General features: G+C 29.0%; 1 protein-coding gene across 2 annotated transcripts in view; it reads right to left on the reverse strand.

Annotated features, from left to right (window-relative positions):
- Window positions 1-25,832, reverse strand: part of LOC126738989 (cadherin-related tumor suppressor) — a 452,924-nt gene that overhangs the window by 123,041 nt on the left and 304,051 nt on the right. For both annotated transcript variants that reach the window (XM_050444509.1, XM_050444511.1), the window contains exon 11: window positions 3,349-3,550. In XM_050444509.1, the coding sequence (XP_050300466.1) occupies window positions 3,349-3,550 (202 nt within the window). The remainder of the gene's footprint in view (window positions 1-3,348; window positions 3,551-25,832) is intronic.

Genomic DNA, 25,832 nt, shown 5'->3' on the forward strand with positions numbered 1-25,832 from the left:
CATTTAACTCTTTATACAATAACAATGTAGAGTATCTACGTGGTTTCTTAGATAAAATTTTTAAAATACTATTTTGACAAGTTGATGGAACTTTCAGATTTGCATCATATAAGCCTCCCCAAACATCAATCCCATATCTTAATATTGATTTAATTAATGAATTGTACAATATAAGCATACATTTTCTGTTAATATATCTCTAAGCTGAATAAATTTGTACCATAATTTTAGAGGTCAAAAAGACAGCATGTTCATTCCATTTAAATTTTTTTTCTATAATTATACCCAAATATTTTATTTTATTGACTTTATTAATTTTGACGCAGTTACAGTTTTTGGTTTTACTACAAGTTGACGCATGGAGTATTAAATATTCATCTTTGGGTTGACCTGCATTTGTGGGGGAAAAAGCAATAAAATTAGTTTTTTCAAAATTTAAACTGAGTTTACTTAAACCTAGCCAACGGTAAATTTTGTCCAACCCCAACTCTGCCAGATCGTATACATCATTCTAATTGTTAGCTGAAAATAACAGAGCTGTGTCATCAGCATATTATGATACCACATTGCAATTTTTTAATATGTTACCAATTTTATTTATATAAGCTAGTAAAAGTATAGGGCCTAATACCGTACCCTGGGGCAGCCCCGTAGTAATGGTCGCATATTCGCTATAAGCATTGTTAATTTTCACTTTCGGTTTCCTACCAGTTAAATAATTTTTTATTAGAAGCAGTGCCCTCCCCAAGAGAGTTTTGCTTAGATACAATTGCAAATGAAATATGATTAGAATGAACTATACAGGGTGATTCATTAAGAATGGGCAATCTCTGAACTGGAGATACTACATACCAAAATATGGCGGTTGAGCTTAACATGTCTTATACAAATGTTGCAGGTTTACGAGATACAGGGTATTTAAAGTTGGAATTTTCATTTGAAATGTCTTAATAATTTTGTGATTTTAAGCAGTATCGTCTTGTCCTAAGCCACCGTTATTGCATTGACTTAATAGGAATTTATTCTTTTAAATTACTACTATGCTAGGTAACAACAGTAAAGACAACAAATAATAATCAGTAACAATATTAAAAAAAAACTTGAAAGTAAATGCTCAAAATGCCCGCCTTCCACTTCAATACACTTTGTAAGGCGTCTCCTTAAGATCTTTGAATATTAAATAACAATTATAATATTAGCAGCTTCTTGAATTTTCTGTCATAATTCTTCGATGGATCGACCATATTGAGAAGTCTAGAGGGTTTAAGTCTGGACTTCTAGGTGGCCAAACAAATTCACTGCCACGTCCAATCCACCGGTAAGGAAAATGTTCATTAAGGTATCAGAGCTGTACTGGCAGAGAAAAATGTGGCGGCGCCCCGTCTTGCATAAACTACATGTTTCGCCTTATGGCTAGTGGTACATCTTCTACTGTGAGTTTAACTGTTGTTCAAGAAAGTTTAAATAGAGGGGCCCGTTTAGATTAGGAGGAAGCTCAAAAGGACCAATAAAAAAACCAGATATCACACCACACCAAATATTTATCTTGAATTCATACTGAAAAATTTCGTTCCTTTAGAGCATGTGGATTTTGGAGTTCCACAAATAATTGTTTTTCTAATTAACAACACCTCGTCTAGTAAACGTCGTCTCATTGGTGAAAAGAAGGTCATTAAGAAATTCCTGGTTTTCGGATTGTTTATCTAGCATAAATTGAGCAAACTGTAGGCGAACTGGTAAATCTTAAGGTAGCAAATTTTGGACAGGAGTATAGTGATATGGACGAAGATTCTCTTTCTTTAAAATTCTCCAGATAGAAGATTGGATTATTCCTGCTGCCATACTTAACCGACGAGTACTGAGATCTGGATTTTCCGAAATACGAGCTAAAACCTCTTCTTTATCATCGACGTTGATATTTTTTGGAGCACCATTTAAGGTTTTAGGACGAAAACACCCTGCTTCGCCTAGGTGGTTATAAATACGTCTGAACAGTTTGTGATTGGGTTGTCTTCGATTTGGGTATAATTCTTAATACCTTCTGGCTGCACCAAGTCCACTATAATTTGACTGAGCAAAAACGCAAATCACATCACGCATTTCACTGTTGGAATATTCATTATGACGTGGCATTTTCTTATTTTAGAATTTTTACTACAAATAATACACTCTTACTTAGTGACAGTAAAATTTTTATATAATTTTTTTACACGAAAAACTGATAAGTGCTGACATAAGCTTACTGGAAAAAAAGTCAATGTAATAACGGTGGCGTAGGATTTTTTACGCTGAATGTTTAAAATGCATTTAATAACTTAAAAACTGATAGAGTACCTTTTTAGATTTTCTAGTCGTTTTAGTCATAACTAATTAGACAAAAAAGATATGTTGTAATTTACCTAAATAACTAGGGGCGTAATTAACGCCCTGTATAAATAATGCTCAATTCACTACAAAATTCGCAATTTTCATATCAAAATACATAAAGTCGCTAATTTCCAAGAATACTTAAAATCACAAAATTATTAAAACATTTTAAACTAAAATTCCAACTTTAAATACCCTGTATCTCGTAATCCTGCAAGATTTGTATAAGACATGTTAAGCTTAATCGCTATATTTTGGTGTGTAGTATCTCCAGTTCAGAAATGTTATGTTAGACTATGTTTAGAATATGCCAGCCTCGAGTGGTCACCAGTGCATATAGATTTGTTAGAGGCTATAAGGTTAACTTATGATATTCACATCTAAATTATCTTTAAAGATATAAAATTTTTGGCTTTCAAACTGTAGAATCTAGCCAATCTACTTGTGTATGTATTGTAGCGTTTTTCCCGTTCATGAAAATAGTCAACTGATTTATTTACACACTTTCATTACGAAACGCGATTACTAGAAATATTTATTTTCACCGTATTATTTCCTCCTATTTATATCCGATTTAAATATCGCGCCAAAATTCCGAACTTGATTGCACTGAACTGTCAACTAATTCCCAGCGGTGATATTACTCCTTATATACACAGCTGACCATGAATCCAGAAAATTCGCTGACCTTCCAATCTTTACTTTTTCATTACTTTTTTAGGTATTGTTGCTTTATTGCAGTATACAAGTAGGTAATTTACATATTAAATTTAAGTAAGTAGAAGTTAGATTTACAGTGTTACGTCTATTTATTTTGTTCTTTTCAATAATTGAGCGTATAAGATACTATTTTCTAAATTGACATTTACTGAAACAGTGACATAATACCCAACAAAATAATAGGTAACTAACTTAAATTCTTATTAGATTTTCAGGTTCTTAGCGTGTAGCCACTAATCCGTTTAATTAATCTAAACTTACCAGAATCCAAATCTGTAGCACTAACAGTCACAATATCGGTGCCAACAGTAACATTTTCGAAAATCTCGTTACTGTAAGACATGGGATCGAAAACCGGCGTGTTATCGTTAAGATCCAGTACGTTACAATAAACGGTCAAAGTACTGGACAACGGATGAATTCCAGAATCCTGAGCTTGCACCACCAAGATGTAGTGTTGCACCTGAAATAAAAAAAAAACAAAAATAAAATTGCTGATTATTTGAGCCGTTTTACAGTGTTTAGTCGATACGATTGTTGTGTCTACCGCAAAAAGAACTTCATAGGCGAAACGTGCCTTGTGGCTAAATGTCGCGGTTTGACTCTTGTAAAATTCCTCCGTTGTTGTAAATTTGTTATTGTTTTGTGGTGTTTGTTGCATTCCATTATGTCGGCCATGAGAGCGGTATCTTTCCCCGTTTTAAATGTTATTTTAATTTGATTTTATGGCTAAACCGTAAGTCGTAAATAAGAAAAATGTATGAAATAAAAAACGAAGGCAATTCTATCATAATTGTGATGGATATTGCTGGAGTACTGGTATTGGAAACAGAATTCGATTTTGAACACTCACAAAGCATCATTGAGGTAGATGAATTAAAAATTAAGAAGAGATTAGACAGAAGTAAAGTTCTGGAAATATTACATCTCAATGTATATAAAGTTGGAGAGTGTTTTTGATGAAATATTTATATTTTTACAAACCTGTGACCTCCAAAATACTGACATTTTATTACTGAGTAAAACAAGAAATAATTATTGATCAGAGTAAAACAAAATTCTACCGCAAAAAATTTTAATACTTGCGAAGTCAAAAATCTTGAACTTTTGTTGTTACGGAAAAAAATCCACAAACAGCATAAAATTTGTTTTGCAAAATTTTAAGTGCCATGTATCATGTATGTAAAACATCTGAAACTATTAAATTAAAAAAACGTGTTAAAATTAAACCTTGGCACACCAGCGCAATTATAACTTCTATTAAAAAAGCTAAAATTATCTATTACCTAAAAATAAAAGTATTACTCAAAATATGTTTCTAAGGCCAAAGAGCCAAAATAAACTTATTTTTCATTTGTATCTACTCGTTCTTCTTCTGCACTTTATAAATCAAACCTTTATCTAGAGCTCTGTTTTAAGTTAAAAAAAAACAATTATAGTGCACATTAATAAATAAAGAAATAAAACTGGAATTACCAGCTAATGACTCCAGTAACAATACAAACTTTGAAATTATTTGATTAAATGTTAAAATTTTAAAATAAAAACCAGTATGCTTTTTAATATGTTGTTAGTACTAACAATTCTATATTTAACCTTAATAACTTTGTTAAATCCGACCTTGTCAGCAGTAAAAAGGGTTTGGGCATCTTTGTGCATCTTCCTAAGGTCTTTGATAATGTGTGTCATCAAAAGCTCGTGAAATTTTTAAACAAATAAAAAATAAAAATAGTAAAGGTTGCTTTCTGTAACAGTACTAAAAATTGTCAAGAAATTATTGTTGTTGCCTATTATAAAACTAATAAATAGGTGTTTTCAAGAATCAACTCTTCCAAACATCTGGAATAAGGTTTGAGTCATTCCACTATTTAAAAAGGAAAATTACAAGAATATATTAAATTACCGACCGATATGTACTATTAGCGATTTTATCCAAGATTTTGGAAAAGTGTGTTATGTACAGCTTCAGGACTAATAGATTTAGTATCCTATATTTCTCGTGCCTTTAATAGGAAACAATATTTGAATACAGCATTCTGTGACTTAAACAAGGCTTTTGATCGTGTTTCACATGATCTACTAATCTATAAACTTAAATGCTATCAGTTTAGTCAAGAGTCTATTAAAATGTTGCTTTCCTATTTGAGTGGATGTTCGCAAGTAGTTGTACTCGATGGAGTATTGTCATCTGCAAGAAATATAGCCTCCAAGAAAGACAAAAGGAAATAAAACTAAAATTTGTATCGCCCAAAAAAACCGGATGAAGGAAAAGTGTAAGGAAATGAAAGATTTGAAGAATAAACATGTCAGTTTCAAGATGTCTAAAAAAGTCAGAGAAGTGGGAGGTTTATATAATAAAAACACCACTGATACGTTAGTATGCACTGAAGGGAAAAATATCCTAGAGGAGCAAGAAATCCGTGGATAAATGAGCTGTTTAATTATGATAGACCGAATGAATCCAACTTTGATGATCATGCTAATATAAAAGGAGAACCAGAAATTCTTAAGTGTGAAGTTTTATTTGCAATTAAACCTGGAAAAACCAAAAAAACCATCGGTCATTAGACTAGATTGCTATTGATCAAATTGCAGCTTGACTGAGAAATTCCATAAACCCCATCTTAGAAATTAAGATGCCGTAAGAAATACAGTCATACAGGGTTGCTCCTATATGAAGTCATCCTTTCCTAACTAAACCCTCATATACCTTGCTTAATGCCATTATAGTAGACCTCCTCTCCTTAAAACTAAATTGTTCATTAATGAGCAGGCTGTTGCAAACTGTGTAAAGGTAGAAGAATAAGAAATGAGGCTTAACATAAATATCAACAAGACGAAATTTATAGTGTTCAGTCGACAACCACATCCTGATAATGCAGATTGATACGAAAAATATAGACAGAGTAATCCTGCTTAAGTATGTTGGATGTTATATCATCAAAAATCTAATTCCAGATAGAGAAATAAGATATAGAATAGTAAACCACTATTCTTCAATGATAATCCGAGTTTAAATTTACACCAGAGAATGATAAAATCTTACATATGGATTTCAGTTAATCGGTTAGAAGCGTTGAATATATGTTTATATCAGCGAATCGGAATGCAGAGAAATACCTATGCAGACCATCAAAACGGCACTAACACACGTAACACATATGCTACTAAATTCAGTTAGTAAGAGAATCTATATCTTGGACATGTCTTCAGAGGAGAGCGATACAGAATCTTACAGTTGATCATGATGCGAAAAGTAGAAGAACGTATTAGATTAAGAAGAAAGCGGGTTTCCTGGCTGACGAACATCCATCAATGAACACGGTTATAAGCAGCGTAGAGGAAGAATTCCGTTTGGTGCAGAATCAAGAGATACTTGTCCAAATAACGTCAAGGAGACCTGATACGGCACTTAAAGTAGAAGATAACTCAAAAATTGAAAAAATCGAGTAAAACTACCAAGAAGTTTATCTTATAAAAGAGAAAAATCATTGACACTTTTTTCGTCATTAAAAAAAAATTAGCCTTCTTTTAAGTTTTTTTCTATAGATTATTATATTATTATTATTTTTTTATATTTTATTGATCCAAATAAAGTTAAATAGTTTAGAATATTGTTGGGTTTAGGGATCAATATAATAAAAGTTCAAGCCTATTTAAATTCGCCGACGTTTCGCAAAATATACTTGCAACATCAGGGCGCTAAAACACAATAATAATAATAATTAAGATAACAGAAAAAAAATGTTTGTACAGTTAAGACTTAATTATAATTTAAATTAAAATAAATAAAACCTGATTTTTCTAATTTTGATACAACCAAAGTTAGACACACACCTATGATACAAATGAAAGAAAAAAAAGGGACGGATATTACAAGAATGAGAAAAAAATCTTACAATTCAATATATTGGACTTAAGTCAAAAAATAATAAAAATTAACATTTATAGAGCTTAACCTATACAATAACCTCTATTTATATAGGTAAACCCAACAATACTCCAAACGATTTATTATTATTATTGTTATTATTGTATAGTAGAAATAAATAGAAATTTGTCACATTATAAATGCAACTTGATTAAGAATAAAAGTATCAAAGGACTATAAAAACTCTAAGGATTTCCTTAAAACGAAATGGGAATTTTGGAAATATATTATCTAATAAACAGAGAGCGAGAAGTAACGGTAAAGCTATGGAAGGCGAAGGCAAAGAAGACAAAGAGGGTGAAGACGAAAATCAACTCTTAAAGAAGGTAAGGATTTCCTTAGAATGAATCAGGAAATCTGGAAATCTTAGTTCTGAACCAATACAAGAATTTCAAGGATTATTGTCTAATATGTTTAGCATTAGAGACCAGAAAATCTTAAGAAGGCAACCAATTGATCAATCTAAAGTTTTATTAAAAGTTACCAAAGACAAAACCAGCGAGTCCAAGAAATCAAGAATTTAACCGACATATCGTATCTATTACCGCTTCTAAGAGTAATACCACTTTAGAAAGACAGGGTATACCGAAGAATGTCATTATGACGAAAAAATGGTTATTAGAATATTCTTAGATATGTAAGTCAAGAAATTATTATTTTATAGTGAAGAAAAAGTAGAAGTTTTTACCCTAACGGAGAGGGATTCCCTGGATTGGACACTAACGTTTTATATTATACCGTAACAACTCTGATTAGGTTATCATAATTCATATCTTAGAAAGCCATAAAACTTTTGGGCATACCAGCATACAAATATACCCCCAAGAGAGCAACTTTTTGCTGATTCGATTTACCATTTATCTCTCTCCCTCCAATCGGAGACAATGCCAAAGAATACCTTACAGATCCAACTGAAATATGATATTCCTGACTTCATAGAATACCAGAAAAAATTCCAAGGTACCAACCGACGAGTTAGATAATTAATTTTCATACCATAGCGTCTCATAAACGGGCCGAACGGCTCCGCCATGCGGCTCAAAAAGGAGATATGATCCTCGCCTCGCAATAAATTAAAGACAAAACATTTCTCTGGCCATGTTTTCGATTTTATTAAAAGAATATAGATTGATTCGTTGACGGGTTTTTGCGGAAAAACCGATAGGAGAACACCGGCTCGTAACCGGCATATTTCCTTATATCCAGTTTTTCTGCACGGTCAATTCCTGTTTGGATTTTTTCGAAAAATCAACGGCGGGGTGGTAATTATGAATTCCTCGTGTGCAAAGAGGTGTGAATCGGGTGTTAATTGCCTTATGATTGTCGCTAATGCGTGAGGAATATATTGGAATTTTTTTGTTATAATATAATGTATGAGATTCATTTACGGGTTTGGAATATATGGCAGTAAATCACTGTTTTTTCTTTGTTCAGGCAATTTTTCACTTGCATTGAAGATATTGAGCCATTCAGAAATCCTATTTTGTGAGAGAGTTTTGGACTTCTGAAAGACTCAAGCGGATCTGGAAATGGTCACGTTACTAACAAAGTTATTAATAAGTATGCAGCTACTTCCATTCAGTTCTTTACAAAGACTTACTGGTTGTATCTTCCCAGGCAACACATCATATATTTTATCGTTCAATATATATTTATTCAACGATTTTTAGTAAATTTTTGGTTTTGATATATTTATCAACTGTATATCGACGCCGTTACGACAAAAGTGCCAACCAGCAAATTTTACAGGAGATCCGAAAAATTAATACTGCTTGTTCTAAATGCTTGGATAAGTTTTATTGTTTACAAACTGATAAAGTGGTGTTTAAAATGAAGAATTTTATTTAAAAAAATGTAAAAAAACGTTTTAGTTTTCTATTATAATTATTGTTTTGTCGTTTGCGCCTTTTCTAATAAAATCTTTTCTATCATTACGGTCTTTATGCCTTTCTAATTGGACTTACGCCTTCTCTAAAAAATGTGTATAGTTTAAAAATGGTAGTTAGACAGTAGATACGCCCTTGCCCATTTTATTAAAAAAAGTTCTTGGCGCTTAGATGAAAATTTAAAAAAAATAAGAAACAATAATAAATAATCGTTTTTATTAAAAATATTTAAAAAAAATTACAAATAAGTAACATAAACATTTCTAAAACAAAAATAAAATCAAATTCTTTCTAAAAGGAAGTAAAATATCTAAGTAGAAAATAGCAAAACATTAAAAAATTATTTTTTCATAAAAAAATATTTTATAAAAAAAAAACAAAACATTCTTTGGAAACTAAACTTAAAAAAAGCGAAATAGAAAAAGTATGTAAATCTGAATAAGCTATTAATCTTTGCTGTTATCTTCCATATCGGTTTCAGGTAGCACATCAGGTACTTTGTTATTACAAGTAAAGGAAAAGTATTCGGAATGATAATGCTTTTTAATAGACAATTTTTTACATAAATTTGTCAGATCTTGATATTTTGATTTATTAATTGGTAATTCATTTGTATATGCACGGCAAGGTAATTTTCGACAACTCCAATCAACTTTATAAAATTGTGATTCTAAATCATAACTTGTAGAAATCTCAATGCAAGTTAAATCTAATTTGGAAAGCTTTGCCTTTTTTATATCTGTTGTTTTAATTTCGGTACCATCTGTTGCCTTAATCTTTTTTAAAGAAGTTACTGCTTTCCAATCCAAAAAGTCAGAAAAATTCATTTGAACTACCACATATGGCTTAGGCCGCTTTCTAGCATTCCTAATGACAGTAGGCCATTCTGAGGGTGCTTGAATGTTCATGGATGTAGTATATTTTTCAATAACGGTGTGAACACTATCTACTGGCATATAGGTATGCCCCGCTACTAAATAAGTTATTGAAATATCGGTTACATGCAGTGAATTTTGTAAAAAGTATGACAACATATTTAGCATGAATTTGTTTTTGTTTTGCCCCTGGGCAATTATCGCAAAATAAGGACAGTGATTGAAACTTACCACCTCGATCAACTTGAAATAAGTAGGTGTATAAATTATTCTCTTTTGATCTAGCGTCTTTTGATTTACTTTCATAAACTGTAAAATTGTAAACAGCATACTTCCTTGAAAAACCGAAAATCATACTTGGGCCATGTGGTGTAGAAAGAACTTTTTGTAGGTCAAACGACACGACAAGAAACCCGTCTTTTGAAGATTTTTCCTGCTCTGCAAGAAAAATCCGTTTTGCTTCATCTTTTTCTTTGGTGTGTTTTAAGCAGTCATCTTTTACGGAATCAGTTTTTTCAACATCTGAAATATTTTTGTATTTTTCACATTTCAGACACTTATCTTTTTTAGGTCTGTGTATTCCAATATTATATTTTTCTTTAAAAATTTTTCTAAACGCTGAGAGTTTAATCGGTTTATTTCCATGACTTTTTACTACCGATTCGTACATTCTAAACAGATTTTGTACATTTCTAATTTCGCTTGAAAGATACAACCTATTGCTTGAGGCACGGCAATAATGTGAGGGTACTCTCGGCAGACTTTTTATAAAATTGTCGAACTCATTTATTTGATCTTCATTCATTTTGTGCTTGGGCGTATGTTTTCCTCTATGGTCCCTATTTTCTTTTAGTTTTCCTTGAATGGAGTTTCTAATTATTTTTTGTGTAATGTTTAAAGTGTTAATTACAAACTGTTAACAAACTCGAACTTGCATCCTTTCCTTCATGAAATAATATTGGTATGTAAGGCCCCTCCTTGATGATTCTTTTTTAGTCGTCTTGCGTTTTATTGGTACTACATTAACACATCTATTCAAAAAACTTTTTTTTTCCACAACTCTCCATACTCCAATAAAGCGAGAAAAGTTCTAATCTCTCCTCCTCCGTAAAAGCATTGCAGTTGTTTACACATTTTTTATTCAAACAGGGATTTGGTAAAATAGACTTGGCCTTTACTGTTTCATTTTTATAATTTAAATGAGATAAACCTGAATTTCGCAGTCTTTTGTTTCTAAGGCACTTACTTTCTGCTTTTTTTTCTTCCTTTCTATTAAATAATTGCTGCTAGAGGTAGATTCGGCACTAGATTGGTTACTGTTATCAGAAAAGACATGCTAGTAGAAGGTAATACGTCAGAGTCACAAGGACTGTTGTTTTCGGTTGATGGTCCTGCTGCATCCTTTTTTTTTTCTTGATTATTTTCATCTTACGGTATTTTGTCACTAAATTGCTCTGGATACCACGCATCTTCATCGTTTGAGTCCGAATAGTCTACTAAACGTGATCTTACACTACTACAAGTTTTAGTCACAGTTTCGTCAGTTTCAAGTAAAACATCAGTCTCACATTTTTCAGTCTTATCGGAAATACATTGTAACGAAGTAAAAGAAATATCTTGGTCACCTAAGATATAGTTAACAACATTTACAGGACCTTCTCCTTGTTCCCCAATGAGAATGTCATGTTGCAGAGCTTCATTAAATATGATAATATTGGTTCTTGTATCATCTAAAGCCTTATTTGGTGATTCTGGTGCAATTACTACTTGTTCTTGCGCCATTTTAACCATTTTTCGACTTCGAGACATCTGAAAAAAAAAACTTATTATTATAACAATCATGACAGTTTATTATTTAAATTAAAATTATTTATATTTTTTTAATACTTTAAATTATAACTAATAATAATTATTATACATAGTATTATTATTAATTTTTTATTACTAAATTTAATGATTTTACATTTTGGTTTCTTAAGGCCCAAGCCACACATCTTCACTTAATTTTAAAGTTAAATTATGCACCTATTTTTTGCACAACATTAGCGTGCATTATGTAATTATTTAAATTAATATTGCATTAATTAAAATAAGCAATAATTTACAACGGAAGTTTAACTTTTGTAGTAGATAGACTAATCTAAACTTTGTGTTACTTGCTTATGGGAGAATGGCGGTTAAGCCTTTTAAAAATTGTAGTTTCAAAAGGCGTAACCGCCAAAAACACAATTAAGGGCTTTTTTACCTATACTACAAACAAATGTTCATTTCAATATGACAATTCACCTTATAAAGTTAAATCCAGTCAAAATAACCCATAAATACTAATTATTTATACTTACCATGGTATACAATTTGCACCGGGCGTAAGAGCACCTTTCACCGTGGGAGTTAAACGATCACTAATGGAAAATCGGCATAAAGTGGCGCTTACAAATCTTTAGGGTCAAATTAGAGCGAATATAATTTTTTGTCCCTTGCGTTCAATACACCAAAAGATGAGTCGTTTAAAGAGGAATTCGTTTCAATTAAAATCTCAATTTTGATTTTTTGGCACTTACGCCTTTTTGTCGTGACGGCGTCGATATGGTCAAGGTATATTTATTAAACTGTAGAATATACGTATGTCATATACGATTCTGTTAACAAAAGGGATAAAATTTCGACATTAAAAAAATTGACCCGAGATTTGCATATTATCTTTTTTTAAACTCGATTATTACACCTCAAATATTTGATGAAATTCTTCTGAAAAACCACCGTTTTTCGTCCATATTATCCATTCTAATAACGCTGTTTTTATACTAAATATTTATATATAAAATTATATCAAATTTCAATTAACAGTGTTCTTAAATTAAATATTGAATATCGTATTTCATTATTGCAAAAACATCGTATTTCATCAATATAACCCTTACCCCCGACCCACCCCAAACATTTGCCCAGTAAGAAATTCTTTTGAAAAATCACCGTTTTTCGTTTATAATATCCAATCTAATAGCATTAGTTTTGTATTAAGTTATAGGTTTTTTTTTGCAAAAAATTATTGCCTAAGAAAAATTGTTTTAAGAAACATATAACACATAACCCTATTTCATTTGTCGTAAGCAAGGCGTATCACTATGAAAATTATAGTAGTTGTGTCATTTTTCATCGCAAATAAGTGAAAATTCGGTTTTTTAAGAAATCATTAGGTTTTGAGAAAATTTAAGTTTTTTTTTTGGTTCTAGACAAGTTTTTATTATCTAGGTTAATTTAATGAAATTAAATTATTAAAATTTTAATCCATCGTATATGGTCAAGGAATATTTAATATACTGTGGAATATACGTATATCATATATTTACATAGCTAGTCTTCACATTCGATCAATTCATCTGAAATATGTGATAAATTTTTTATCACATAAATGTGCCACTGTGTAGGATACGATATACTTTTTTCATACACATATATATCTTATAGAGTAATAAAGAAATTACATACACAAAGAAATCTAGAAAAAAATAGGAAATGCATTAACGTGTATAAAACAATAATGATACCAAATAAGATATACCAATTAAAAAAAACTCAAAAATACAAATTTGCAAAGGATTTAAAAAATAAAATTAAAATAAAAGGTAAAAATTATTTTTTTTGTATATCGAAAAATATCCCCTGATGCATAAATCACATGCAAATTAAAAAAAAAATATCTGCATTGGTAGTAGAGTTATTTGAAAAAAAAATTTCATTCCATTATATGCACTTTATAAACATCTTTAAATAGTATACAATATACCATACTTGACCATAGTTGGAGTTCAGCCAGAAAGGTACATCTGGTGTAAACCAAAAATAAACGTTTATTTAACTATCATGTGTTGCTTGGGTTTATTCCATTTTAAGCAATTTCAGACAACCTTCAAAATCTCTTCAAGTTTTTCAGAGAATTTTTTATCTTTGTCTTTACCACGTAATAAGGCAATAAGAGGTCGTTTCGAAATTGTAACTAATCTTCGTTTTCGTAATTCAATTGGCAAGCTTTCTGGATGATATCTACCCTGGATATCAATATCAACAGGTATCTAAATGCAGTTCCTGGATTCTTAGACTCACTGGTTTTATCTTTCGTAATTTGTGATAAAATTGTAATAAAAGCCTCTGTGATTTTTTATATTAACGTAATAATAAATTAACGACTTGAAAAATATGAAACGTTGCCTCAAGTGCTTGAAAGAAAATTATAAATAATTTGAAAATGCCTGGAGAATATAAAAAGTTACATTAAGTGCCTGGAAAAAAGTTGATAAATGATTCTGAAATTTGGATGGAAATATATGAACTGATCATTGAAACCATGGATATGGATAAATTACATCTATTTATCGTCCAAAAAACAAACCATTTTATTGTTAAATTTATAGAAGAATCTTAAAAGGAACTTGAGCAAGACTTTAAAAGCAGAACAAAAGTAATAAAATCGAAAAAATCAAAAAGTGCTCAAAAAATGTAAACTAAAAATTCTAAGGAAACCTGAGTATGGTAAAATGTAAGAAAATCTAAAAACCCAAAAAAAAAGTTTACAAAATTCTTAATACTGAAAAGTAAGAAAACTTAAAATCAAGAGGGAAATCAGAAAAAGAATTCTCCAAAGTACGTGAAGAAAATTTAGAAAAGTTTTATAAGCAAGATAATATGAGGAAAACGCCAAGCAAAAAAAAACAGAAAATTCAGTGTTCAAAAATTTAAAAAACCGAAAAAAGAATATAACAAATAGAGCAAAATTGAAAAAATCAACAGGGAAAAATTACTTAAAGAAAACGAAGAAATTTCAAATATCTTAACCAAAAATCCGTAAGTCTTAAAGGACATCAAAGAAATTTAAGAAAATCTAAGAATAATTGAATAAACTTAAGACTATTAAGAAAATTGAAAAAAATTAAAGTTTCAAAAATTTAAACCTAAGAATTACAATGAAAAATTTTAAAAAATTAGGTAAATCAAAATAAAAGCGTAGAAAACTCAATTTACCTAAGAAATAGGAAAACCTAAAAAATTTAAGCAGTCTTTACCAATTTGGAAAACCCAAAAAAACAGAAAGCAAGCAAAATCTAAGAAAGGAAACTAAAGACATTTTTCTTCGAAAAAGTTTAAAAACCTTAAAGAATGCCGATAAAATTTGAGGAAATTTAGAGAAATCGGCTAAACTAAGAAAGTCTGTGTAATGTGATCAAAAAGTTAAACAAAAAAGTTTAAAAACACATGGAAACATGACAAAATTATAGGAAAATTGATCAACGAATCAAAATAACCGATAAGAAAGGCAACGAAAAACTCAATTTACGAGAAAATTAAAAAATTAAAAGAAAACCGGCAAAAAGTACGTAAAATTCGGAAATTTCGAAAGAAAATCGAATAAACCAGGTCAAAAATAAGAAAATTTTAAGACACAACAATTGAAAATAAAATTTCCGAAAATTCTACAAAGTGTAAAATCAATGGAAAAAAACTAAGGGAATTAAACTAATAATTCTAAATATTCCCAAAAATAAAAAATCCCAGGAAAATTTAAAAAATGCAGAAACAAAGAAAAAATTAAAAATGTCTTAAAATTCATTTAAAATCTAATAAATAGACACGTACCATAAAATATTTGCAATAAAATTACCCTAAAAGCTTAGGAAAATAGGAAGAGAAAAAATCTAAACGGTAAAAAATACTTAAGAAAACAAGCAATGATCTTTTTGTGTGATTAAACGTATTTCGAACTAATAAAGCTTTCTCAGATCTTGTGAATAAAATACCATCTAATTAAGTTAAAATAGGATGGAGGAATGAAACGGATTAGACAAAATAATTTTCAACCTTATCTCTCCCTTTAATTTTAGTCAAAACAAAATGCAAAAAGTCACAATTGCAATGTTATTTATGATCCGGTCGATATCTCGTTCGAACTTAACAAATGTTATAAATCGTTTAATAACAGACCTGACCTTGTTATCGAAAGAGAAACCCCGCGGATATGTCCCGATTTTTTTCCGTCTCGAAAAAATAAACCGCCCGACTTGACAATACTCTGCCAACTTTTTGTTATTTTTTCTTGTTTTTCGTTTTCTTCTTATTTCGCTTTGTTATACGATGCGGTACGACCTTGTTACATAGTGGCATAAATTTCGTTTACGAAGCATATAACAGATAAAATATGCAGACTTCTTTACTACTATAATATTTGGACCATTTCTAGAGTGGTTTGCCAAGATTTCTGGTCTTAACTTTTGGAACTTCTTCACTTTTTTACCAATATTTCATCGGATTTCAGTAAAAACTTAATTAAGATGAGCGTTTTCAGGCATAACTTTAATGGGTACGATGCAAACTTTCCTAAAACCCTCTTTTTAAATTAAATTTCAACTGTATTATAATAGATTTAATCAAAGGAAAAAATCAAATTAGTCTTACGACTTTTACTGTATACTGAACCTCGTTCCAATCAACAGCACTTTCGATTCGTATTGTTCGATTCCGTACAACAAAACTAAGAAATCACGCTCCGCCACATTCGGAAATGAGATAATCCGGGTCCAATAGCCTTAATTTATTCTTATAAATGGATTAATTTATTTTCGATTTAGTTCACTTTCTATCGGAATCAAGGTTGGTTACATGTTACAAGTTGGAATTTGATGGAAAGTGATTAAAGTTGGCGGAAAGATTTTTTTTTAAAGTTTTTGTTATGTGAGAATTTGTTTGTTTCAGGCATTTTCAGATTTTGACAAAAGAAAATTTAAAAAGTGTGTTTTAATTGACTGTTAAGGATATTCAAGGGAATTATTTTGGAGAGTTAGAGAATTATTTTAAGGATTTTGATAAGTTCTTCCTGATATATTCTACATATCTTAGGTGTAAATTGTTTAAACATCCTTGGTATGTTTTTGTCTTTTTTTATCAGAAAATTTCTTTCAAACTTCAACATTCAAGTTTTTGAAATAGGTATTTTAGATAATTAAAGGACACATTTTAATTATATGATTAAACACGGCTACTACATGTCAAAGTCCAGAATGCATGTGGCTAAGTTCACTGTGTAACTAACTTAATTTACATCGGGTTTAACCAAAAATTCATGATGTTTACCCCGCAAATTTATTTTATTCATTAGACAGTTGCTACATACCAAAGACCAGAAAAAATGAAATGCGTGCTAACTTCATTATAGTCACTGACTTGATTTACATGTAATATTTAAGATTCAAGCCAATTCACGAAGACCGTTGACGTTTTCTCTTTTTCTGATTTTAATTGTTATTAAGACTTTATTCAATTTTTTTCTAAATTGCGCTTTACTTAATTTATATTTTTTTAACTGACTTTTATTTTAAAATTGTTTTTTTTTCATTGATTTGTCTGGTTGCAACAAACTAACAACAGGTGTTGCTAATTTCAGTTGAAGCATTGGCTTATGATTGATATCTAATAAACTTAATAATTTTGTTTTGAAACAGAATAAGTATCAGAATTACAAATTTCAAAACATTTGTTCGAAAGTTTCTTGTGTAAACTAACTAAGCAACAACTTTACCTCGCACATTTACGTACAAATACAATAAAAAACTTAAATTTGACCGATATATAAAAAGAATTCAATAAATTAAATAATTTCGCCTAATCGTCAGAGGACCAAAAGAATAAAAGAAACCTGAAAAATACATAATTCAGGTGACCGAAAAAAATAAAGAAAATCAAGTAAGCCAAACAGGAAGAAACAAGATAAAATCAATCAAAAAAAAATTAAAAAATCGAAAGAATTCAAACAAATAAAAAAAAAATCAAATGAGGGAAAAATTGAGAAAATTAATGTAGTAAAAGAAAGTTTAATCTATAAGGAAAGAAAAACAAGAAAACTAAAAGATTTCTAAAAATTTAAAAAAACAAATAAAATCCCAATAAAAAGAATACTCAGTTTAGAAAAATTAAAGAAGACTTAAAATTCAAATGTTTGTTAATCAAAACTTAGAAATTTCCAAGAACGCTCAGGACAGGTGAAAAAATCTAAGCGAATCAAATAAGTCAAAAGGAAATTGAAGAAATCTCAATTTACAAAAAATGAGGGAAACAAAAAATCCAAGTAGAAAGAATAGAAATTTAAAAAAAATCTAGTGTGCAGAAATTTTAGTGAAAAGTTTAAAATCATGAAAAATACCAAGGAAACCTAAGCAAAATATAAGAAATCCAATAAATTGAAATAAAATGAATTATAAAAAAAATTATTAAAGGAAATCCAGGAAATTTAAAATATCTCAATCAAAACTCTAAAAGCCTCAAAGAATGCCAAGGAAATTTGAGAAAATTTAGGAAAATCGAATAAACTTAAAAGAAACTTGAAAAAATCAGGAAAATGGAAAAAATGTGAAGTGATCAAAAAACCTAAATAAAAAAATAAAATTAAGGAAACGTGAGACAAATAAAAAAAAATCAAATGAACGAATAGAAAGGAAAAAAACACAATTGACAAGAGTTGAGAAACTTAGAAAGTCAGAACTAAGAACATCAAGGAAATTTAAGAGAACTGTGTAAACCAAATCAGTGGTGCTAAACTAAGTTAAGAAAAGCTTGAAACAAAAAAAAGAGGAAATTTCTATTAATATACAGAATGTAAAAATTGAAGAAAATCGAATAAACAAGATAGAACAAGTTATAACTCATAATGTGAGTCAAAGTAAAAAAAAAACACAATGTATCGAAAAATTAAAAAAACGAGCCAAAGAACAATTAATAAAAAAGTAATGAAATTGAATAAATTATAAATATTAAAAAAAATCGAAACCCTTACAGAAGGCCAAGAAAATTCGAAAATAAAAAAATCGAAAAACTTAAGAGTCTAAATTAAAAAAAAAGATAACTAAGAGCAGAATGTAACAAATTTAAATAAACTTAATTAAAAAGTGGAGAATCCGAAGAATTCGAAAAACTTTAAAGAAAATAATGAATATCTCAATAAAAATTTATAATGTCCAAAAATTTAAGTCAAAACTCAAAAATCACAAACAAAACAAACCTAAAAAAATTAAGAATTTCAAATAATCTACAAGAACAGCGAAGTAAATTCATTGACAGAAAAAAGGAAATTTAAAAAATCCAAAGAAAATCGAAAACAATTCGGAAACTCCAAAGAACGTCAAGGAAATCTTAGAAAATTGAATACACCAGATAAACGATAATAATAAAACTTTAAAGAAAAAAAAAATTTCAAAGAAAATTACAGAAATGCAAATAATAAAACAGAACTATGAAGTAAACTTAATTAAAAACAAGTAGAAGACCTTAGAATAAATGAAAATAAAAAGTTTTGGTTTCTACCGCATTTCATGATCCAGGCACACCTTGAATCAGCTTGAAATTTCACAATTCTTAAGTAATTTAACCCACTAGAGACATGAAGCACCATTTCAATGCGATCGTCACGGATTCATGATTCTCAAATAGGTTTAAAGATCAGAAAGTAGGTAAAAAGTGAATTTTTTTTGGTTTCTTTCGCATATCATGATCCAGGCATGCCTTGAATCGTCCTAAAATTCCACTGCTCTTAAGTAATTGAACCCACTAGAGACATAAAGCACCATTTTATAGAGATCGTCACGGATGCATGGTTTTCAGATAGGTTTAAAGTTCAGAAAGTGGCTAAAAAGTGTATTTTTTTGGTTTCTATCGCATTTCATGGTCCAGGAAGGCCTCGAATCGTCTTAAATTGTTACTTTTCTTAAGTAGTTAAACCCACCAGAGATGCAAAGCACTGTTTCATAGCGATCGTCACGGATTCATGGTTCTCAGATAGGTTTAAAGATCAGAAAGTGGGTAAAAAGTGCTTTTCTTTGGTTTTTATCGCATTTCATGGTTTAGGCACTCCTTGAATCGTCTTAAAATTTCACTGTTTTTAAGTAGTTGAACCCATTAGAGATGCGAAGTACTATTTCATAGCGATCGTCATGGATTCATGGTTCTTAGATATGTTTAAAGATCAGAAAGTGGGTAAAAAGTGTATTTTTTTGGTTTCTATCGCATTTCATGCTCCAGGCAGGCCTTAAACTGTTTAAAAATTTAACGGTTCTTAATAAATTAAACCCACTAGAGATGCAAAGCACTATTTCATAGCGATCGTCACGGATTCATGGTTCTCAGATAGGTTTAAAGATCAGAAAGTGGGTAAAAAGTGCCTTTCTTTGGTTTTTATCGCATTTCATGGTCCAAGCATACCTTGAATCATCTTGAATTGTTACTTTTCTTAAGTAGTTAAACCCACTAGAGACGTGAACCATCATTTCATAGCGATCGTCGCAGATTCATGGTTTTCAGATAGGTCTAAAAATCAGAAAGTGGGTAAAGTGCATTTTTTTGGTTTCTATCGCATTTTATGGTTTAGGCACCCTTTGAATTGTCTTAAAATTTCACTGTTCTTAAGTAGTTGAATCCATTAGAGACGCGAAGCACTGTTTCATAGCGATCGTCATGGATTCATGGTTCTGAGATAGGTTTAACGATCAGAAAGTGGGTAAAAAGTGAATTTTTTTGGTTTCTATTGCATTTCATGGTTCAGGCACAGTTTAAATCGTCGTAAAATTTCAGTGTTCTTAAGTAGTTAAACCTACTAGAGACGTGAAGCACCATTTTATTGCGATCGTCACGGATTCATGGTTTTCAGATAGGTTTAAAGATCAGAAAGTGGCTAAAAAAATTATGGAAAAAAAGGATATTTATGACCAGATGTTTTTGTTGGAATTTTCAAGTTTTGTTTATTCTACGTTATCATTTTTGTTGGTCTCATGTCATTTAAATATTATCTGTGATTAATATAAAGGACTGAAAAATAAAGAGCGCTAAATATTTAAAGTATAAAAATTGATATAACTTCAATCTGACTTACACCTACAATTAAAAATTTCTTACAGGAACTTGCTTTGATTTTATTTTTTTGAATTTTAGTCTAAGAATTATTATTATTGATTTAACTTAATTTTACACTGAGTTACTAAAAGCGATTTTTATGTTTTAGGTTAATTTTACAAGTTTGTTCTAAATTTTGACTAGAGTATCAAGAAGAAAAAGGTGTCATGATATGTAAAAAGTAATGCAGTGGTTACAAAAAAACTCACTGCCCATATTAGAAATGAATAACATCAGAAAGTAAAACATTCATTTTAACAAAATAAAATTAACATACATTTTTGCTTTCTTTTTTTAATGTTTTTTTTTAAGAAATAATATATTGAAAAATAGAACTAAAGTTAGTAACAAATAACGATTTAGTAACAAACAACGTAACAAAATTAAATGTGTGGTTATTAACTTGTCACTTTAACATTATCTACGCGTAGACGTAGAAAATCAAAGTCTACGTGTAAAATTCCATCACTGAAGTCATTCAAAGAAATCTCAATAAAGAAAAAAATGAAAATCCATAAAGAATTAAATAAATTAAAGGCTTAAACTTAATGCATGAGTAAAAAAAGCAAAACTTTAGAATTTTTAAAGAAAATAAAAAAAAATTGTCCAATCTTTGCTCAGTTAATACCATATATTATATACTGTTATCCAATTTACCATTTTAACACTTAGAATAATAAAATCTCTTAAAAGGCAATAAAACCAACTGAATATTCAATCGTGCTCATACAAATGTTGCAAAATTAAGTAACCGTGAACTTAAATCCTCGACGCGTTTAAATCTCTCTCTCGCCTTGAACGATCTTTTTACGCGTTTTCTCATGAACTTGCTCAATTATGCAATTTAATTGTAAACTTTTTGTCTATAATTTAATTAAGTAGTACTTATGGTGAGCCCCGCCTAAGTTACTTATTTACTAATTCTAGAATGCGCACCGGCCACGTCGTAAACCCGAGCAAGAAGAGAAAAAAAGACCCTTTTTATATCTTTCTTATATTCAACTTGTGTGGCTTTGTTAATTTAGCAATTAGTATTCTTTGATAACGGCCTGCACTTCGGGCCGATCTAGCTTCCAACATTCCTTGTGTTACCTCTTTTTTCTAAACCTTTTGTTGTTTGATACCGTTTTCTAGTGCTCTCTCTCGCTCGGAAAAACTTGATGCCTCCCATACATGTAGCCACTTTGTGTCTTTTTAATGTTTATACGGTTCGGTTGATTTTTTAATTAAAAACCCATGGTTTTCTTGCAAAAACTGCTGATTTTAAATCCGTCAGTACATGGGACCAGTGGTGTTTACTCAGTCAACGTTGAGCATTTGATTTATATTTAATCAAATGCTCAACAGGATTAAAAGAGAATCAGAACATAATGTAACAATGCGTGTTTTCTTGGTGTTCTTTGAAGTTTTTGGAATTTTACTTTGGTATCTCTTTGATAAATTTTTTATTATTTACTTTCATTTCTTTGATACATTTTTGATGATTTTTTTCTTTCCTTAGGATTTCTTGACTTTTTAGTTTTTTTCTTCATTGACTTTATTTTCTTTTTTTCCCTCTTCGATTATATCAGATTTTCTCAATTTGGCGTTCTTTAGAGCTTTCGTACTATTTATCGAAATATTGAGACTTTCTTTGATTTTCTTGTTTTTTTTTACTTCGATTATTATTATAAATTTACAAATACTTTTAGTTTTTTCTATTTTCTTGGCGTTCTTTAAGGTTTTCGAATTTTTGATTGAAATATTTAGAATTAAGTTTAATTTTCTTATATATATTTTTTTATTACATTTTCTTAGATTTTTCTCAGGTTTACACGTTTTTTAAGATCTCAATACACTATGGGTTTTTTTTTTAATTGAGATTTTCTTGATTATCAAATGTTTCCTTAAAAGAAAAAACGAAAAATCCAAGTCTCAGTCTTAAAATATCTTCCTATATGTATTAATCAGGTAACATGTTTCAGACCTTATAGCTAGATGACCTGCTAAGTACATTACTAAGTACATTACTTAGTAGGTCATCTAGCTATAAGGTTTGATGATGCTTTATTGGCGAAACATGTTACGTGATTAATACATATAGGAAGATATTTTGAGACTGAGACTTGGAGTTTTCGTTTTTTCTCTGGTTGCGTGGGGCTCTTTGAGATGGTGGACGACTTCTTTCAATGTTTTCTTAAGATGTATTAAAAATTTTTTATCTGAAATTATCTATATTCTCAGGTATTCTTAGCGATTTTTGAACTTTCTTATTTTTCCAGGATCACATCTTTTTTGGGTTCTTTGAATTTATTTAAGTTCCTTAGCCCTGCCTTTTCTTTCCTTAGTGTTCTTTATTAGACTTTTAAAATGTTAGCTCAAATATTGGGATACTCTTTGAATTCTTGTTTTTTCCTTAGATTTATTTAATATTTTTAGTTTTTTTTAGGTTTCCTTGGGGTTTTTTCAGTTTTGCTAAAATTTTTTAATTTTCTTTGTTTTTATTAGTTGCTTTCAATTTTTATTTTTTTTTAAATAGATTTGAATATGGCTTACTTAATTTCTTTTTAAATTCTCCCAGATGTTCGTGGCAACTGAGTTATTACATTTGTAGTTAAAATTTTGGCATTTTCTTCGGATTTTTTGGTATTTCATTATTTAATAAATAAGTTTTAGTCATTTTAAAAAATTTTATTTGGATCTACTTCTATGGATCCTTTAAAATTTTGAATTTTTTAAAATTAAATTTGCTTTGACTTGGTTTATTTTCTCACTCATGTGTCCTAGGTGTTCTGTGGATTACCATGATTTTTATTAATTGTTTCTCAATTTCCTTGGATGTTTTAAATTTTCTTTTTTATACTTAGTTTACTTTAACTTTTCTCTACTTTACATTTACGTACATTTCCATTGTCATTTTTTGATTATTCAAATTTTTAGACTAAAATTCTTTAATTTTCATTTGTTTTTTGAATTTTGAACAATAAATTTTCAAATATTTCAGTTTTTCCTTAGCCCTGTGAATTTTTATGTTTTCCTAAATGTTATGCATTAAGTTCTCTTTTGGTTTATTTGATATATTTAGACTTTCGTAAGTCTCCTTGAATTTTTTTTTTATTTTGCAATTTTTAAATCTAAAATTCCATATATTTGAATTAAATGAATTTTATTAATTTTTGGTTTGAATTTACTTAATTTTTTAATTTTTTGATTCTAATCAGTTTCTTTCGGTTTTCATAACTTTGCTAAACTCTTCAATTTATTTTCATTATTTTGAATTTTTTTAATAAGTCTCTCATACATGTAGTCACTTTGTTCCTTTTTAATGTTTATACGGTTCGGTTGATTTTTTAATTAAAAACCCATGGTTTTTTTGCAAAAACTTTTTATTTTAAATCGGTCAGTATATGGGACCAGTGGTGTTTGGTACACAGTCAACGTTGAGCATTTAATTAATAACATCAGGGTTAAAAGAGAATCAGAACATAATCTAACAATGCGTGTTTTCTTGGTGTTCTTTGAAGTTTTTGGAATTTTACTTTGAAATCTCTTTGATTCCCTTTGATTTTTTATTATATGTACTTTGATTTATTTGATAGATTTTTGATGATTTTTTTTCTTTCCCCAGGATTTTATGCCTTTTCTGTTTTTTTCTTCATTGACTTTATTTAACTTTTTTTCCTCTTCGATTATATTAGATTTTCTCAATTTGGCGTTCTTTAGAGCTTTCATACTATTTATCGAAATATTAAGAATTTCTTTGATTTCCTTGATTTTTTTTTACTTCGATTATTATTATAAATTTACAAACACTTTTGGTTTTTTCTATTTTCTAAAATTTTTTAATATTCTTGGCGTTTTTTAAGGTTTTCGAATTTTTGATTGAAATATTTAGAATTTAGTTAAATTTTCCTAATTTTCTTTGATTTTGCTCAAGTTTTCATGCTTTTTGAGATTTCAATACATTTTGATTTTTTTTTAATTAAGATTTTCTTGGTTATCTTTAAATTTAAAAATATGTTTCCCTAAAATTTAATGGACATCATTTTCTCAGGTACTCTTAGCGATTTTTAAACTTTTTTATTTTTTTTTCAGGATCACAACTTTTTTTGGTTTTTTGAATTTATTTAAGTTTCCTAGCCATGCCTTTTATTTCCTTCGGGTTTTTTATTAGGTTTTTGGTTTTTTTTAATAATTGGATATCCTTTGAATTCTTATTTTTTCTTTACGCTTATTTAATATTTTTAGTTTTTTTAGGTTTCCTTAGGGTTTTTTTCAGTTTTTTAGGAGTTTCGATAAAATTTTTAGGTTTTCTTTGTTTTTACCAGTTTTCTTATAATTCTTTTAAATTGAGTTTTGCTAAATTTATTTTAATTTATTTAAATACAGTTGAATATGGCTTACTTGAATTCTGTTTAAATTCTTTAAGATTTTCTTGGCGATAGGGTTTATACATTTTTAGATAAAATTTTGGCATTTTCTTTCTAATTTTTGGGATTTAGTTATTTATTAATTAAGTTTGCTTTAGTCATTTTTTAAAATTTTATTTACATTTTTGAATTTTTATTAATAGAATTTTATTTGGTTTATTTTATTTTCTCACTCATGTTTCCTAGGTGTTTTTTGAATTATCACGATTTTAAGTATTCAAATTTTTTTACTAAAATTCTCTTAAAATTTTTATTTGAATTTTGAAATTTTAAATTAAAACATTGAATTTTCGAAATTTACTTGAGTTTTCCTTCAACTATGTGGACTTTTTTGTTTTCCTAAATTTTCTACATCAAGTTTTCTGTTGGGTTATTTGATATTTTTAGACTTTCGTAACTTTCCTTGGCATTTTTTGAGCATTGTAATTTTTAATATTGTAGACAATAATAAGAATAATATATAATAATAATAATAATAATATAATAATAATAATCTTTATTAAGCATAAAAAAAGCTACATATAAAATACAATACATTTTTAATTAATCTACAAATATTGCGTGGAGTTTGAATTAAATGTTTTTTTTTATTTTTTAATTAAATTTACTGCATTTTTTAGATTTTCGCTATATTTTATAACTCTCATCAGTTTCTTTGGGTTTTCGTAACTTTGCTAATCTCTTTAATTTATTTCCATTATTTTGAATTTTTTTAATA

Source organism: Anthonomus grandis, chromosome 7 (assembly GCF_022605725.1).
Source record: "Anthonomus grandis grandis chromosome 7, icAntGran1.3, whole genome shotgun sequence".
In the NCBI taxonomy this organism is placed as follows: domain Eukaryota; kingdom Metazoa; phylum Arthropoda; class Insecta; order Coleoptera; family Curculionidae; genus Anthonomus; species Anthonomus grandis.